General features: G+C 46.7%; 4 protein-coding genes across 4 annotated transcripts; 2 read left to right on the top strand and 2 right to left on the bottom strand.

Annotated features, from left to right (window-relative positions):
- Positions 1–191: 191 nt before the first annotated feature.
- Positions 192–1,613, bottom strand: GGS25DRAFT_524133 (zinc-binding ribosomal protein; the record flags this gene model as incomplete). The annotated part of the gene is made up of 4 exons (XM_049264544.1): positions 192–231; positions 288–472; positions 568–660; positions 1,602–1,613. The coding sequence occupies 4 exons, from the start codon at positions 1,611–1,613 to the stop codon at positions 192–194; spliced, it is 330 nt and encodes a 109-aa protein (XP_049115130.1).
- A 1,245-nt stretch (positions 1,614–2,858) lies between these two features.
- On the top strand, positions 2,859–5,098 carry GGS25DRAFT_391347 (MFS general substrate transporter). Its single transcript, XM_049258352.1, has 3 exons — positions 2,859–3,459; positions 3,577–3,719; positions 3,800–5,098. The coding sequence occupies exons 1-3, from the start codon at positions 2,992–2,994 to the stop codon at positions 4,920–4,922; spliced, it is 1,734 nt and encodes a 577-aa protein (XP_049115129.1). The 5' UTR covers positions 2,859–2,991; the 3' UTR covers positions 4,923–5,098.
- A 5,694-nt stretch (positions 5,099–10,792) lies between these two features.
- Positions 10,793–13,568, top strand: GGS25DRAFT_391317 (uncharacterized protein). The gene is made up of 2 exons (XM_049258351.1): positions 10,793–11,515; positions 11,576–13,568. The coding sequence occupies exons 1-2, from the start codon at positions 11,040–11,042 to the stop codon at positions 13,455–13,457; spliced, it is 2,358 nt and encodes a 785-aa protein (XP_049115128.1). The 5' UTR covers positions 10,793–11,039; the 3' UTR covers positions 13,458–13,568.
- Positions 13,569–15,934: 2,366 nt separating this feature from the next.
- GGS25DRAFT_391291 (uncharacterized protein) lies at positions 15,935–17,640 on the bottom strand. The gene is made up of 3 exons (XM_049258350.1): positions 17,417–17,640; positions 16,810–17,037; positions 15,935–16,754 (listed from the first exon to the last, which is right to left on the bottom strand). Exons 1-3 carry the CDS (start codon positions 17,494–17,496, stop codon positions 16,037–16,039), a joined length of 1,026 nt encoding a protein of 341 aa, XP_049115127.1. The 5' UTR covers positions 17,497–17,640; the 3' UTR covers positions 15,935–16,036.
- Positions 17,641–18,267: the final 627 nt, after the last annotated feature.

Raw genomic sequence — 18,267 nt, 5'->3', positions numbered from 1 at the left:
CATTCCCTTGCAGTCGTCACATGGAGCAATAATGAAGTCTAGCAGAGCAGATTCGGTTCTATTCTGACCTATATGCTGCTCTCATACCGAGGATCAAAGACTCCCGTCGCCAGTGAAATGCCCGGGCCATAATGAACCACCCCAATTGCCATGAATGAAGAACGTGGAATATGTTTGAGTAGGAAATGCGTCTAGAACACCAAGGCCGCGCCCTTCGTCTTCTTGTCACCACTATAAAAGGGTCAGTTAAATGTTGCCAAAGTGAGCAGTAGTAGTATGGAACATACCCAAGCTCGAAGTGCTTGCATCGCTTCAGCGCCAATTGTAGCTTGGTTTTGCAAGCGACGCATTCCAATCGCAGCACAACCTTCTTCGTCGTCTTAGCCTTCTTGTGGAACACGGGCTTTGTTTGACCACCGTAACCGGACTGCTTTCGGTCGTAACGTCTCTTTCCTTGCGCGAATAGAGAGGCCTAGATGTACGTTAGCCAATGGTCGGATACTGAGAGCGCCACTACTGGGTTGGGAGGGGGTCGGCGCGTAGGGTTCGTCTGAAGATGGAGCATACCTTGCCAGCCTTGTATTGGGTGACCTTGTGTTGAGTGTGCTTGCGGCACTCCTTGCCTTTGCAGTAGGTCTTGCGGGTCTTGGGAATGTTGACCTAGATGAAATTTCCCGTTAGTCCACCATCCATGACGTTGAATTGTAAAGCAGATATGTGATTATTCTCGATCCAGATTGTGTCATCTCGACATCGATATTCGGGGCACGTAAGTATATCGTATTTCGAGACAAGGCTGGGTATATTCTTGAGCGATGAAAATAACAAGCTTGTTGTCGCTCTGCTTCGTTTCGCGTCGGGTTCTCGTCATCAATCGTGTCCTATGTTCCTCCCAACGAATAACATCGATCGATCCAGACCAAAGACGAATTCCGGTACATTGATAATAAAATGAACATTGAATTGAACTTACCATTTTGACAGCGGTTCTCTGGTTTATTTTCTAGAGAAAGTGTCGGTGGTTGTCGGTGATGTCGGTTAGTTGAATGATGCGAAATATTTCGTGGACCGTTAGTCAAATCGGTTTTTTGCTCTAAATTGAGATGTGTGCGAGAATAAGGGTAAACCACGGTTGATTGTACATGGTGGGGGTATTTTTGTATTTTACCATGCCAGCCGCTGGGGTAGTCATGTGGCCTCGGTTAAAAAGGTGGCTGAATCTAGGTCAAGCCACACAAGCATCACACCTGGCAGGCTGCACCTGGCACTGGGCAAGCATTGCCAAGCGATATCATTGAGCCCCACTTGTAGAACATTGGAGCATCTGAAGACTGAGGTAACTCGAAGCGGGATATCAGAACATTGAAGACTCAATTAAGTTTCAATGTTGAATCTTTAAGAAGCCACAACCACAACTCTCTCCACACGGCAAAGTCTATTCCCAGTGGCGTTGTGCCGCACTCAGTTCCAAGCCTTGAGTTAACTTGAACCTCAAACCAAGCAACCCATCCATCTCTGGAATTGATAGGTAACTATTGACTTCACTGACTGAAGAAACCCACATTTCAAACGGCAACTTGAATTGGCATCCATTGGCATACATTGGCATCCATTGCTAATTGCTTATTGCTTCGGCTTGTACACACTTGGCAGCAATGTAAATTTTCCTGTGTAAGTCTACCGGAGGTTATTCCGTTTCCAAGCCTTCAAGCCTTCAGGAATATCATGGCTTTCAAGAAATCAACTCATGTTTTTCTAGATATCTAGTCATGAGTACACATCAATGATATGATAAAATCGTCACATTTGTAGTTCTAGCCTTTCAATGTTCGCCAAAACTTAACACCAAGCCTAAGACCAAGAATAAAACCAAGAATAAGGCCAACCAACATGACCTAATCCACCAATAAACAGCACCTCTTTAATCCTCGGATACGGCATGTCTCAGTCACATGAATGACTCTATTCGGGGCGACTTTCGCTGCGGCAACGGAGGCTACTAACACACGCCCATGTAATTCAGTGCCGATCCCGCGTCGGATAAGTTGACGCCAGAACGGAAATAAACACCGGTTACATGAACAAATTAACTAGCAAATAACTAGCAAATCAACAAATTTGATATTGTCAGCAGGGATATTATCGAGATTTCTCAACTTTATCACACAACCGCCAGGCTGGCATTATTGGTTCTCGCCCCCCTAAAAGCAGTCCACGATGCCATTCTAGCCGGGCCCATTATACATTTTCCTTCAGATTGGGCACTCACCGCCACAGAAGTCATAGACTTGTTCCGATGAAAATATGAATTTGCTTCCGGTCTATACATATACACATATACACATATACGTACTTTCCTATCTTAAGCCTTACGGACGTCCCCTTACCATGCCCACGAAACCTTGGCAAAAGCTTCCTTTTCAAAGATTGATGGGGCGTGGAGAAAATGCCTGGATCTGCACCAATGGGGCTCGAATATCGGTATTTGGAGCCGGTTGATATCCACCAGAACAGCCACTTAGCCTGGTGCCGCTATGCTTGAACCAGACATGTTTCGGTATACATTCCCACCGATGCTCGGCCTTTGGAGGTAATGGAAGTCATGAAAGAGAAAGACCAATGTCAACAGGTTCAGTCGAAATCCAACAACCCGCACCAATATGACATGGTTACATGCAAAACATACTGCTTCGTTTTCCGCGTAAATAGGAAGTGATTCCCCCATGGCTGGTCTTGGATGAAGTCATTCATTTATTCTCTTATCTACCCAACTAGCATCCATAGCTAGAAAACCCTATCGAGCCTCTTAACAAGACAATCTGTGACGCGGATAGGTTTGTTCTCAGTTATTCGTGTCAGTCTCTTTGTATTTGCCTGTAACTGGTGGTGCAGCGTGTGGCTCTACTTAAATATCAGAGACCTAGCCTACAATGACCTACATTTCTTTGTCCATATCCTCTTTGTAAACATTGAAACTTCAAGCTCCTTCTAATGTTCGAGTCAACCGAAAAGAAGCGCACGCCAAACAATGGCCAAGGTCAGGGCACCGGCGCCAACTCTCCGAGCAGCTCTTCAACCCACTCGGGCGATACCACCGACTCCGCCCGCTCGGCGACTCGACGCAATGCCGACGACGCTGCCCTTGATCGGTGTTCTACACATCACTCGATGGGGCCGGATATGCCGGTTGAAACGATAAGCTCCGTCGTTGAAGTCCCCGACGAAGTATACGACCGGCTACCACCACACCGGAAACTAATCATTGTTTGCTTGCTGTCGTTCTGCTCACTCTTAGCACCGATTTCTAGCACTACCGTACTAGCCGCAACACCAGAGGTCGCAGCTGAATTCGATACTACCGGGTCCATCATCAACCTCGTCAACGCCCTATACATGCTTTTCATGGGAATCTCGCCTATATTTTGGGGCCCTTTGAGTCAGGTGTATGGTAGGAGGCCGGTAAGCATCTCTTCGTTTCTTTTACTAGCCACTTAATGTTTCTCACTATTAGCATATTGAAATAACAAAACAGCCAATAAAGTCGTACCTAGTGATAGCTAACGCCTTGAACGGTAGATTACCCTTATAACAGCTGTGGGGTTCCTTGCCTGTAGCATAGGCACTGCACTGTCCCCAAACCTAGGGGCTTTCTGGGCATTCCGTCTCCTCACTGCATTCGAAGGCACGTCATTCATCTTGGTCGGTGCCTCTGTCATTGGGTCAGCTATACCTTTAAAAAATATACATATATTATCTATATGACCCCATACGCAATGGGAAACACTAATCAAAAGCATAGTGACATATACCGCCCAACGGAAAGGGGGACAGCCACCGGCGTGTTCATGGGAGGCACACTCATTGGCCCGGCCATTGGGCCGGTGTGTGGTGGTGTCATTGTGACTTACGCATCGTGGCGGGCGATCTTCTGGCTACAGACGGGGCTAGCAGGAGTTGCGTTAGTTGGGTCATACTTTCTGCTGCCCGAGACTATTTACCACAAGAAAATCGACGATTTGGTGGGCTACAGTGGCACGGCAAAGGTGAATGTTCTACTCGGCATGATCAACCCTTGGCGCGTAATACAATTGTGGGAGTATCCAAACTTGCTTCTCACGGGCCTGGCGAGCGCGTCCTTGGTATGGAACATGTACTCACTGCTTACGCCCATCCGCTACGTGTTGAATCCTAGATTTCACCTCACGACGCCGCTGCAGGGTGGCCTGTTCTACCTCGCTCCCGGATGTGGATATCTCCTTGGCACATTCGTCGGGGGACGGTACGCCGACCACATTGTTAAGAAATACATCAAGAAGCGCGGGATTCGCATACCCGAAGACCGACTGTATTCCGCCCTACCCTTCACGGGTATCGTCATCCCCACCTGTGTCCTGATATACGGCTGGTGCGTGGAGAAGAACGTTGGCGGCATCCCGCTGACAGTCGTGGCTCTGTTCCTGCAAGGCATAGCGCAACTATTTGCCTTCCCGTCGCTCAACACGTACTGCCTAGACGTGATGCCGGGCCATGGGGCAGAGGTGATTGCGGGGAACTACGCAATACGCTACTTGCTCGCCTGCGCCGGTATGGCCGTGGTTCTCCCGGCTATCGACGGCATCGGCGTAGGCTGGTTCTCGACCGTCAGCGCGCTGTTCGTCTTCTCGGGCGCAGTCTGCACGTACGCGTCCATCCGGTGGGGCAGGAAATGGCGACGCAATATAGACGCCAAGAGAAGAAAAAGGACGGCAAGGAGGAGGATGAGGATGCAGGAGAAGCACGATGGAGATCTGGCCGGTGACGATACCGCGCGCGATCACCCGCAGAACACTACTGCGATGGAGGAGGGTCCGGCTCATGCCGCCACCCAGGGAGAAAGAGGGCTGACGACGCCTGGGGCTCGGGAAAAGGAAGAAGAGGTCTGACGCGATGCGTGTCCTCTCTTTCTCTTTCCCTTTTCCTCTCCCCCTCGCTCGGCATACATACATGCATACTAGGGCGGTAGGCATACGTAGGCGCAAGCCAACGAAATCGAAATCCCGCAAATAGAGTTTCCCAGGAAAGAAAGTAGGGAAACTCTTTCGGGGATGCTCGAGCCCAGCAATAATAAGGCAGGGCTAAGCAAACTAGGCACACACATACCTTGGGTAGGTTAGGTATGTAGGGAAAAAAAGATAAAATATGATATCTTGCAGATCTGGATCTACTGGATAGCTTAATGCAATTAAGAAATTTCAGGAAATTTCAGGAACAACTTTATATATGTGAACCATAGTATGGAAGTGTGTGTGTGTGCCGATTCTTGCCTGGGAGCAGCTTTGTTGCGGCCATGGCCATCGAATGATCTTGGTCAGGGCCAATTTGCCTTCCTTGATATGTACTCCTGCTGCTTTCATAATATACCTTTATGTTGGCCTACATATAACTATGTATAACATATATCATAGGTATAACTACACATATCATACATGCCTACCTATACACATTTGCATAGTCACAGTAAAACCAAAAAGGGAGGGGAGGCAAGACAAGCAGAAGCGCCAGACTGACAAAAAACTTAACTACCTACTATAACTACCGGGTCCCTGCGCGATCTGGCGGTGTCGTTTACCTACACATACAGTAGTTACCTATCGGCTTACCGCGGTGGGTACCTTTGCTCTCGAAGCTTCCGATAGGTTCTCTTTCTATTTTACTATTTTGTTTATTTTATGTTATGTTAATTGGTTTTGTTAATGGGCGGTGATTGAGTTTTTTTTTTGGTTTTGGTTTTGGTTTTGGTTTGGTTGGGTTGGAGGTTGACTGACTGACTGGCCCTTTTAAGGAGAGAACTTCGTACTGTACGGTGGTGCTGTGGTCGTCATTTGCAATTGGAAGCATTACACTGCTTGCATTGATACATAGTTATCTAGATTAGGCAGGGGAGGTTAGGCAGGTAGGTTGTGTATGCGTGTATGTGTATATGTGTGTGTGCTTGTGTATGTCTCCATGTCTGTATGTGTGTGTGTGTGTGTGTGTGTGTGTGTGTGTGTATAATACAGCGAGCGAGCGAGTGAGTGGATGGTGCAACAGAAATGCACCGTTGACGTATGCAGTCCCTCCCAACGTTCGACTAAGCAAGCGAGACAGGAGTCGTGAGACCTTACACCACCTTCACTTATTACTGATATATCTAATCTAGTGCCTACATTACACCATGTTCGCAGTCACACGGGTTTTTTGGTTCTGGAGATGAGACGAAAAACTGTATTGTGGTCTCTTAATTACCTTCCTAAGCTATTCCTCGTTGGTAAATAGAAAAATCGTGATCAACCATCTGTCAGGGATCTGACAGATATTTAGGTACCTATTATTACCTGCCTACCTAACCTATCAATATAATACCTACATTACATTAACTAGGTACGCACTGAACATGCGAGACGTGATGAAATGACAGAATGACTTTGAAATAACGTGATTAGCGATTTAAAAATAGGCACACAACAATTAATTAGTAGATGACCTACCTTTAACGCTGCGCGATGCTGACCAGCTCTCTTCGTTTTGACACCAAATAGTTACAAAGCGTCGCATGAAACAATCCCGGGATGCGGTGCACGCATCGTTTCATCTTGGTCCGGGCCGGATCTTACGGTCCCACTAGGCAAGCAGCCATCAGACGACTTCTCGGAAGCGCTGCATGGAGAGGGGCCCCATATCTAGATCGACGACAGCAGGAGGTAGGTAGGTAGCAACAACCACGCAGCCCGCCGGCCCGCCCGTTGGACCGATCTGTAGTGTGGTGTAGGTATAGTATGACGGCTAATTCTGTCCACCCATTACTTATGCGTAAAGGACGTTGGACGAAGATTGTCGACATGGTATGTGATGTACCTACCTATCATGGATTGGATTGGATTGCTTTATTCAGAGTCCAGACGTTTGATTTTGAGACTGTTCGACTGTTCGACTGTTCCCGCTTGAACTACCCGACGTCATGAGCGCCGATCCCTTGGTTCATTACCCGCCGTGCCCACTGGGGCTCAGTGCAGTGCTTACTCACATTGTATGTATTGAATTGTATTATTGTGCATTGTATTGGGTGTATGTAAGAGCCAATCGTAGTTGTTCCTATTCTATGCAGTAAAGATCAAGGCATACGTATCATGCAGGTAGTTTCCATAGAGGCAATTGACATTCCTCACGATGGACCCTCGGGGGGTTACGAGGCCATATTAGGTTTAAGTGGTTGCGAATTGCTTCTTGATAAGAAAAAAAAACATAAACCCGTCCACGTGTTCTAATGTCTTGAATGAATGCTATCCAGTTGTATATAATCGTATTGTTATGTTGGTAAGACTTGAATTGAGACTCGAATCCATGTAACCTAGATGATTAAGAGCCAATGCAAGTTCGTTTCACATTTCGCTTGAAAGCCACTGGCGACCGTTTAACTGTTGAACTTGAACGTGACAGAGTGACTTGGGATCTAAATTGGTCCGACGGGTTCAAGGAAACACTAAACTAAAACTCGGCGAATCCATTCGTTCGGGTTGGGGTTTGTGTGTGTGTGTTGCTTTGCTTCGAATAAAATAAAAATAAAAAATCATCAAAGTCAAGGTAAGACAACCACTGCAGTTGACATGGAAAAAAAAGATTAAAGGGAAATGAAGCCACAAAGAAGCGAGCTTCCCAATGAAAACGACTGATTAGGTGACACGATGGCCTGAAAAGGGAATTCGAAATAAAAAAAAGAAATAGAGAATAACTACCTTACCCTAGTAGGTACTAGGTACTATGCCGTAGAGAAAAGATATGGGGATACCCTTGCAGTTCAATATGCACATATGCACAGTTGTACCAGGGCCTAATCCAGGGCCTATCCAGGGCCTGTAGGAATTGAACTCTACACCCCACACACCGTACACACCTTAAAAAGGTAGAAAGGTTTATGCTGTGCTACGGGTCTAATCCGCGTAGAGTAATGGTGCAATTTAGTGGCCGAACGGTTGTGTCTCAGGTCGGATCTCACCAGCTCGGCGTCGTGCGTTCCTTGGCGATTTGATTTGATTCCCTGGCAGATTCCCTGGCAGATTCCTCTTTGCTTGGCGGCTGTGGCGGCAGCGGGAACAATCTTCAATGAACAAAGATCGTCACTATTCGACTGGCTACCGAACCAGCGAGCCAAGACTACTTCACCTCATCTCCACAAATCCATTGCCGATCATCACACTACACCTGCATTTCAACTTCTGGGGGGGCTTGTAACCCAACCTCATCGAAGCTTTTTCACCCCTATGTGGAAAAAGGAGATGTTCAAATGTTGTTCTAAGAGATGTACTAACCTTAGTTAAGTCTTTGAGTAATACTGTACTGTGTACTTATTCCCTTACATTGAGGCTCTCACAATCGTTGTACAAGTGTAATGTAAACTACTGCAAGTGTACGACATATGCGCATGTACTACATAAACAAAAGGGAAAGAATACTAACCTAGCTAGTTACTTCGTAGCATGTGAAAGAAAAGGAAAAAGCGAACGACAAGATTGCTTGGCATAAATGACGTCGGACCTTATCTCCTTTTGAAACAAAACACTTGACATCTTGGAGCTTCTATCAGAATCTATCTGACAGTATCTGTACCTACTTATGTATGGCAATGTATGCCAGTATATGTAGGCTTTTTATTCACGATGCATGATGCATGTACCTCTACACTCTATCTACTATGGTATGGTACATATACCCAGACTCACAAGACTCACAAGACTCACAAGACTCACTCGTTTGGGCATTGGGGGCAGTGCAGTTGCTTCGTTCATTGCGCGTTTCCAATGATTTGACCCTGAAAATCTGATGATGAATTTGATAAAAGGTTATTTGGCCAGAATCCACCGTCTGTAACGCTGGGCGCGAACGATAGAACATAAAACATGGGGGAAATGGGCTTGTCCCACCAGTCCGCATAGAAAGCCGCCCTGACAGCCTTGAGAGGCCCCCCCTTATTCCCCTGTAGCCCTGTTTCTTGGCGATGGAACCCTGCTTCAAGCCTCATTAATTCCCGGGATAAATTCTTGAACATCCAAAGTTGAAAAGCAGATGCGACTTAGGTAGCTGCTTTTGTTGTAGAAGTGTCGGTTACGAAACAAAAGACAATGTCTAATAAGAGGATTTTGTTCCATCTTGGTAATTCTTGCGACAGTTATGCTATTATAGTATCTTAGTATCTACTGTAGCAGTACTGCTTGCTGTAAGTGCAGAAAAAAACTCGAGTAATGTAGTGTAGTGGGTTATACACAACGTTTTTTCATCAGGGTTACGAATACTATCCATATGAATAACATGACAAAGTTTCGATCGTCCCCTTTAGCGGTATTTCCCTCCCAGCCTCGAAGAATGATTAATTTGGTTGAACATATGCGGACCTACATGTCACACGTGTGTGGACTCGTCATACCGCCCTGCACATCACACATCACTCTTGAGGAAATGCTTAGGTGTGCAGCAAGATCCTGGATGAAGCCGAGAAAGTTCGTAGATGCAATGCAATTACTAGTGCACTGGGAGAACGTGGGAGGAAGTCCGGGAAACTAAAGTCAGGCTAAGCATAAAGTGAGTATAGAAATCCAAAAATAATAGTTAAAATACATACATTATCAGCTGGGCACAATGGCACAATGGCACATACGAAATGTCCTGCAGATGCTTTTCTGTTATACCTTTAGCTAACATTGAACCCAGCCAGTCCCCAGCCTACCCTCCTACTTAGTATGTAAGTATTTCCACATTCGATCTACATATGTACGTTTTGGAAATGCAATTATCTCCACGAGCTGGTAGTGTCCAAGAAGATCGACATCATATGTCTCCTTTTTTTTTTTTTTTTGTTATTCTCTCCTTTCTTTCAGCTTACCAACCTTCGAACCTTGGACGATACATGATACTTGAAGAGTAAGTAGGTACTACTAGTAGGTACTACTAGTATGTACCATTAGATTAGACTATCAGGTTCAAGGTTGCGGTTACCACAGTATCGTTACCGTACTTGCCTTCAACATTTGAAGTTACATACCTATGTAAGTACATACTACATAGTATATTAGTATTAGACTACTATTAGTATCTGGTACCCAGTTATACCGGTTGTGGTTTCCTTGCTAAAGTACTAGCAAATGCCTGTTGATGCCTGTTAGAACACGCTCATTGTTGGATTGGACCTGGATTGGAACTGACAACCGAGTCAAAGCAAACCTCTTTGCGACAAACAATACCCACCACCGACTCTTTCCATTTCTAATTCTTCTACACTACATCGTTCATCGTACATCACTTTTTCCTTCCCGTCTTTCTGTTGACCAATTTAGACTCTTTCTTCCCCCCATTCAAACCTATTGCTTCCCTCTTTCTTCTTTCTTTTTTCCTTTTCCCCTTATGAAGTGGCGTGTTTCACCGCACATTTACAATCACATTATTTCTCAAACCTCGTTCCTTCGTCTCCATTTACATCCCCATCTAACATCCTCCTCCACCCCTCCCCCCCTCCACACTCTGCACGCCAACTTCTAACAATCCATTCCTAGACCTACAGAACACGACACTTTCTGTCTGTGGAGAGCACTCTTTTTTCTCCTATCTAATAATAAACCTGCAACCCATTTCCATTCGTTCATTCATTCGATAATTCAGTCTGATTCCTTTTTTTTATCAAATTTGATCCTATCATCCCCTCCAAGGTGCCGCAGCTCATACTCCGAAGATCTCCACAAGTGAACCGTCCTTCAACATCCGGTCTAAGTATCCATCAGACTGACGTACCGGTCGGAAGACCAAGAAGGAAAACCACTTTGTCCGATCTTCTACCTCGAGTTGGCAAGAGCTCGTTGTTGTTGACCTCAATACGAAACGTCACAGCTTCGCCACTTATCACTTACACCCGGCTACCAGGAGAACGACTTTCACACCTTTTCCCACTAATGAGCTGAAATACAAGCTTGCCATTCTCGATGCTGAGCATTGATCTTTTTTCTTGAGACTTCTAATTCAGATTCGCCAAACGGAACATGAGTCGTATATCTAACTACGTGTCCCGAAAGTCGGGCTCATTTCCCAACCTAATGGCTCGTAAAAGCGAGTCCTATCTACCAATCTCGACCAAGCCGGACTCCAAGTTCCGAGTGAAGGCCTTGCTAGGCCACTGCCTCTACCGACGGGTAGTGATATGGACCATTGTCACCATCCTCGTGCTATCAGTCACCCTTTTCAATCCAAGCTTAACAGCCAGATCTCGAAATGTCTTGGGCTTGGTACACGGAACTAAAGTACACGGAGCCAAAACGGAAATTCTAGACATTCCTCAGATGAATGGTGTCATGAATCAGCAGAAGCAGGACAGTGAAGAAGTGATGCAGTTGAACGATGTAAATGTAGGAAAGGAAGATGACGAAGAGCAGCCGGAGCAGAACACGGAAGAAGAAGAAGTAGAGGAGACGGAGGAAGCGTACGATGTAAACGGACCTCACTGGCTGAGATATAAGCAGTAAGTTACTCCCGAATGTGGTTCAGCAATGCCAATGCAGAGCTAACAATAAATTCGCAGCCTTGATGGATACTACAATGGTATCAAGGCACTTGTCTCATTTTGGGACTACAAGCCTGAATATCCTAAAACATCCTCTACTAATGAAGCATCTGAGGCTATGCCCACTCTTCGCCAATCCGTGCCTCCTAAGCCCAGTGCGTACCACGCTCACCCCGATTACGATTCCGATGAGTATCAAAGAACTCACGTGCCTGTGAGCCATTGCTACATCGATGAGGATAAGAAAGTCCCAGCTCCAGAATTATACGCATACAACGGCGTGCCCCAGGGTCAGCCAAAGGCAGCTCTCGGATCGTACGACATATTCGGCTTACGAGAAGACGTTTGCTTTGATCGTTTCGGTCGCTATGGTCCGTACGGTCTTGGGTATGGCTTGGAGCAGGGTGGAACTGGTCAGGCACTCGATACTGAACAGGAAGGTAACGAGGCAGTATGGGAGAAAACCGGCAAGATCAACTACGAAGGTGTCGACTGGGCGGCAGCACAAGACCGATGTTTTAAAAGCAATGAAGCTCGTTTCTTCACCGGCAACGAAACTAGAGATTTCGAACTATCGCAATCCAGCCGCAAGAGGTTGGATCGAATTGCCGTAGTTGTGCGAACTTATATCGGCTTCCAGTGGACAAGCCATGCCGTTCTTAACTTCCGTGCTATGGTTAATGAGCTCAATCTTAGATCGGGAGCTGAGTATGACATTCACTTCCTCTTACATGTTCGAGACAACAATGAGCCTATCTGGGCAGACCCGGCGACAGTCCAGAAAATTCTCGATAACAATGTTCCCCCAGAGTTCCATGGGCTCTGCACTCTCTGGTCCGAAGCCCAAATGAAGTTGTATTATCCAGGCAACTTCGGTAACACCTTCGAGAATCCTTCCAACGGTGATATTCACGGAGTTTACCGATCCGCTCACATGCCGCTCCAGCATTTTGCCATGATGCACCCTGAATATGCGCATTTCTGGAATTGGGAGATGGACATGCGTTGGACTGGATCATACTACGAACTGTTTGACAGACTTGGAAAATGGGGCGCAGACCAGAGTCGATTGGGTATGTGGGAACGATCGAGCAAGTACTACATTCCAGGACTTCACGGAAGTTGGGAGAACTTCACCGACCTTGTTCAACATGAGACGGAGGAATCTGGCAGACGACCTGTCTTGGGGCCGGTGGTTTTTAATGGAAAAGCGGCCCTCGAAGATGGCGAAGTCTTCCTACCTGCGAGTTGTGCCAGCGGATCGGACATGACACAATGCGGTGTTGGCGAGGATGCGGATCTTATTACGCTTAACCCGCTTTTCGATGCCGATGAATCCGGTTGGGTCTTCGCTGGCGATGTTACAGGTTACGAGATCCAGTACGAGAAGCCTCCGCGAAGGTGTGCTATCGTGACTGCTTCACGATTGTCGCGCCGTCTATTGCGCGTGATGCACGAGGAAACATGGCGTCTACATCATAGCATGTTTAGCGAGATGTTCCCTCCATCCATGGCCCTACACCATGGTTTGAAGGCCGTATATGCTCCCCATCCAGTTTACCTAGATCGAGCATGGCCTCAGCAAGAGATCGACAATGCCTTCAACGGTGGCCGCGACCACACTTCTAGCGGCCACGGCTCCCCATTCGATCTAAGAAATGAGCACAACCACAAGGGGACAAGTTGGTACTACAACAGTGAATTTGCTGGTCTACTATGGCGTCGCTGGCTCGGTTACGCTCAGATGGATGGCAGGGGTGACAACGGTGGCCGTGCCGGCGAAGGCACGCCAAGAGGCGGGTTGCTAGACGAGCAAGATCCGAAGAATTCCGGACGACTATGCCTACGGAGTATGCTAGTACACCCCATTAAGTGGGAAAACCCTGTCGAGCAGGGATAGAATTAATTATAATGCGCGAAAAAAGTCGATTTTCTTTTGTGCAAAGTCTAGAAGAACTTATCAATGCACACAGCCAATGGCAAGGCTAAACGGATAACATAGAATCAGAGCACTGAAAACAGGAGGCATCAGAAGCCTCATCCATCATGCCTCGTGTATGGAGTACTACGAGCAACGGCATATTAGGGGCGTTCGCATATGAGGAGTCAGGCCCATTAATTTCACTTGATAGTCATTTTCGTCACGCATTGCGCGCGTTTAGGGAAGCATGGTTGACCTTGGTCTGAAAGAAAGGAGCCTGCTGTATTTGCTTTTGGGTTCGAAGACGCGGCCCTTTTTGTACATTCATATGACGCGAACAACTCAGCTTGAGTCATTCGCGCAAGGAATCCACTTATCTAGGTACCTTCATGGAAGTTAGGGAGGGGGGGGCTCAGAGGAGAATTGAGAGAATTCTAGACAGAATTCTCTCCGATGTGTGGAGTTGGGAGGCTTGAGATGATAGGAAATGTGCAGTGTCAACTCCATGTATATAATGTAATATCAAAAAGAGCTTTTGCTATCTACTAGGCTGATTGTTTGTGAGACTGACTGGTCGTGATCGTGCTTGATGATTACTTAATCTGATGTTGGTGAAGATCTGGGATGGCTGGCCGTCAATTACCCCTGAGTTTTTGAGCTTTTACTCGAAGTAGAGGCTAATTCGTAGCTTCGTATATAAATACCAGGTACCACGTCAGAATATCTACTAGACAAAATGCTTGGGCTATAGCCTGAGATTAATAGATAATAAGATGTCTAGGTACCTAACATGATGACATTCATCTAGGTAGGTTAGTGTTGGTTGTCCATATAGGAAAACGGGAATGACTCGCTACTTTCATGTCATTGTGGTCCTCCTTATTTCAAGTGTCTACCTATCTACCTAGGGTAGGTTAGTATCATACCTACCTACTACCTAGTAGGTGCTAGTTATTATGTAGATAGAGAGGTAGAGAGGTAGAGAGGTAGATGGATGATTAGAGCGTTGGCGTGTTACCTACCTACTGTACCTACCTACCTACCTGATACCCTGGGTAGGTAGGTTAGCACATCTTCAGACCCCTGGCTAGATCGTGTGACGGTGATACGTAAGGTCTCTGGTTGGTAGGTAGGTAGGTAGGTAGGTTAGCTTCGATGTTTGGTGGAAGACTGAGGAGATTACCTACCTAGGTTAGGTATGTACGTATTGTACGTAGCAAGTACCTTAGGGGTCTTACGAGTGAGTACCACCGGCCGGCCAGCCAGCCAGCCAGCCAACGAAACAAATCATCAACGAAAGCACAGAGATTCATCGTCACTTAAACAGCAAAGGAGAATGAAAGTGAACGAGCTATATATATTCCCAGAAAAATGCCAGTAATGCTAAGGCAAGTACACCTAACTAGGTTAGAAGCAAGCAAGTAGAATCCTACTTGATGAGAATTTCCTTAGTTATTAGCCAGCCATGCTCATATAGTCAGTCAGTAACCATGCCACACCATATAGTCATCCCATCCCATGGATCCGATGCGATTCCTCCCTACTCTACCTACTCCCTATACCATCCCATCATATCCCATCAACGATGCTCGATTCTTTTATTTTTTTTTACCGGAGCAAAGAGAAGAAAAGTAAGGCAAGGTAAAATCATCTCAGCCACTCAAATCCCCTCCCAAATGGCCAGTCAGTCAACCAGACGGTTATAGCAAGGTAGTAAATCCTTCTTCCTCCTCCTCCTCCCTCCTTTTGCTCTAGCTTATGGCCTGCCTCGTGGGTATGGCGAACACCAACACCAACAACAGTATAATCATCTCCCTTTCTCTCGCGGTCGAGGAAACCATTAAAGTAGGAACCACGATATGGCGATTCGTTAGCTCGAGAAAAACGCGTACCTAACGTTCCGTAGCAAGGAAGCCGTTTCGGCTTACAGGCTCGAGGCAGAAAAGAGGTAGACAAAGTGAGGTGGATAAGCACGAATAATAAGCAAGGTAGGTAAGGTAAACGAATAAGTTCATTGCGCATGCCAAAGATAGATATATACTGTATATAAAAAAAGGTTTAAAAAACATTTTTGGAAAGAATCTACTTTGGAACTGAAGAATTCTTCTCACTTGGCTCGGAAGCAACTCCGAGTCAAGAAAACTTGAAGAAAAGATCAAGTTTGGATTTGCCAACGCAGACTCCGGCCCAAAATCCAGTCCGGGGACGGCGGGCCCCCTATCGGCAAACAAAACAAAGCCGGCGATACCGAGAAAAATACGGATGGGGGAATGACCGGTAAATTCGGCCGTGGTATCAGAATCAAGCGAAGGGGGGTGAGCCGAACGCCACACACAGTACGCCGCCAACGCCATCAAACGCCGTCTTCAAATAAGTTACGCACAAGAAAGGATTTTGCCCGGGAGGTGGGGATGTCGGCGTTTAGTAGGTGATATTTGAAACGCGGGAGGTTCGGGTGAGATGATGTTGAAACTATCACTTAGAAAGGGGAGACCCGAGAACGGGCATGGGCTATACCCGTGTTTATCGGCAGATCGAGACGGACAGTTCCACGTCTTCTACTTCTTCAACACCGCGTCGTAGATGCTGAAAATACCGGAGATGGCAGTTCCCGTGAGAACACCTTTGTAGCCACCATACACGGCCGTGTTGATACGTGCAATAGACGTCTCATCTACCCAGCCGCCAAATGTAACGCCCTGTCCATATACAACATAGGATATTAAAGCTTTGACGATGCTATAGGTCAGCGGGTCAACAACCGTGTCTGGAGGAGCAGCACGGCTACGAGTCACGCGATGATTGTGGGGAGCGCCAACAGTCAAATTGATGAAGTAGCCGGCAATGCAAGGCAGGATGGTACTTGTGAAAGCCCAAAGGAGAGCAGGCGACCAGAACGACCATGTAAGTAGCAGGAACATGTCTGGGACGAAGACGGGAACGTCGTTGGTGCCAAGTAACGCGATAGCAGGAATGGTGAACGCGTATCGGTCAGCCAAGATCTCTGGGCGCAAGAAGTACATCTCAAACGCAGATATGGCGAAAAGCACAGATGTCACATTCGACAAGCTCTCGCGCGTCGCGTGAGTTGCTTCTGTGATTCCCGACTCCTTGTACATAGACATAACGCGTGTTCTAACAGCTATGGTGGAGCGGTCGACAGCTTCAGCAACGTCGGCAGGAGTCGCAGGAAGCGGAATGCGACCCGCCAGTGTGAGTGCGCGACCAGGAGTTCGTACAAGCGCAGAGGAATTGCCTACAGGCTCGTCGTCAGATCTATTGGGCAGCGTTAGCAAATGCAGCAATTGTCGCAAATCGCGACCCGACTTACTCTGCAGGAGCGGAGAACTCTTCGGGAGCTCTGGTGGCTCGGCGTCTAGGAGCTCTGACTCTCTCAACAGGAGCATCCGGAGCGTCCCTCTTCACGGGGGAACCAGCAGTCCGGGCGCGACTGGAATAGTAGTTGGCGAGCTTGGGATCGGAGGAAAATTGAGATGAGTTTTCGGCCAAGTACTCGTCGAGTGCGAGCTCGAGTTCGGTTTTCTTTAACGATTCATAACTATTTGTCGCAAACAAAGAAGAAAAAACGTGTTAGCCATGTGGTTCTTGTCTTGTCTCGGAACGGCGCGTTGGTAGATCGCAATGGAATTGTCTTTGCTGTTCCTGCATTCCTAAGCTAAGACGGTGATGTAATTCGGTCCCGGTTATGCCACGTCAAAATCATGACATGGCATAGCATAGCATAGCACTTAGTATGCCACATTATAATGTAATGTGTATTGTCATGCCATCAAATCACAGAGCACTTGCAAGATCACTTGCAAGATAATAACGCGACAAGCTTTGAGACTGGAATGAATACTCTCAAGGTAAATTGGTAACTTGAGTAAATTGAGGATTGACATGTGGTATGTTCTAGCAAACAAAAATGTACATACTTCTTTAAGCCGGTATGCTGAGCAAGCTCAGTCAGATCCGTCTTTCGCTGCCTCTGCAGCCAGCTATTGGCACCGGACATTTTTTTTGGTGTGTACCGAAGAAGCTTGGAAGGTTTGCTTGAATTGAAGTCTGTATCAACAATGTCGCGTAAAATAGGCGACCAAAATTCAATGATTTTCTAAAAGTTGTATGTAAGGGATTGGTGAGGTTACTGGGGTGCAAGTTTACGTTGTTAAGCTGAAGTTTGAGGATGATGATAGCAATAGTATCATGAATGATAAAATGAGATAAAGAGATAATGATGGGAGATGAGATCGCACCGTGTTGCGTGTTGCGATTTGAAGCGAGGGGCGCGCGTGTGTATGTATTTAGGTATGTATTGTACAAATAATACCAGGTAATAAGGTCTGGTCACTGTAGTCTGTTGGTAAGGTAGTAGGGTAGTAGGGTAGTAGGGCAGTACATAGAGTAAGTAGTAAGGTAAGTTAAGGAAAAGCGTGGCGTGGCTTGTTTATGTTTTCTTATTCTGTTGACGTGCAGGTGCGGGAGTCGGGAGTCACAGCCCTGGAGTTTCTGCAGTACCCTAGGTTAGGTAGCTTCCCCTACAGCTAACCTTGAACAATGGCCAACTACATGTACTAGGGTTTGTGATTGCCAGCTAAGGAACTAAAAGCTTGCTGGGGCTGCACCTCTACTAGGGTCCTCCCGGCCGTTTACAAGTCCAGGGTTAACCACCTAACCAGCTACATAAGCAGCAGTCTTTGCCTCCGCTCGGCGCGTGCTACGTCAGTCAATTGAGAAAAAAACAGCCGTCATTTGCCATGTCACCTACTTCACTGTTGGAGAGTCT

This window comes from Hypoxylon fragiforme (assembly GCF_022984875.1).
Source record: "Hypoxylon fragiforme strain CBS 206.31 chromosome Unknown GGS25scaffold_7, whole genome shotgun sequence".
Classification (NCBI taxonomy): domain Eukaryota; kingdom Fungi; phylum Ascomycota; class Sordariomycetes; order Xylariales; family Hypoxylaceae; genus Hypoxylon; species Hypoxylon fragiforme.
Note: the sequence above shows the minus strand (reverse complement) of the source record. Positions and strands in the feature narration are given on the sequence as shown.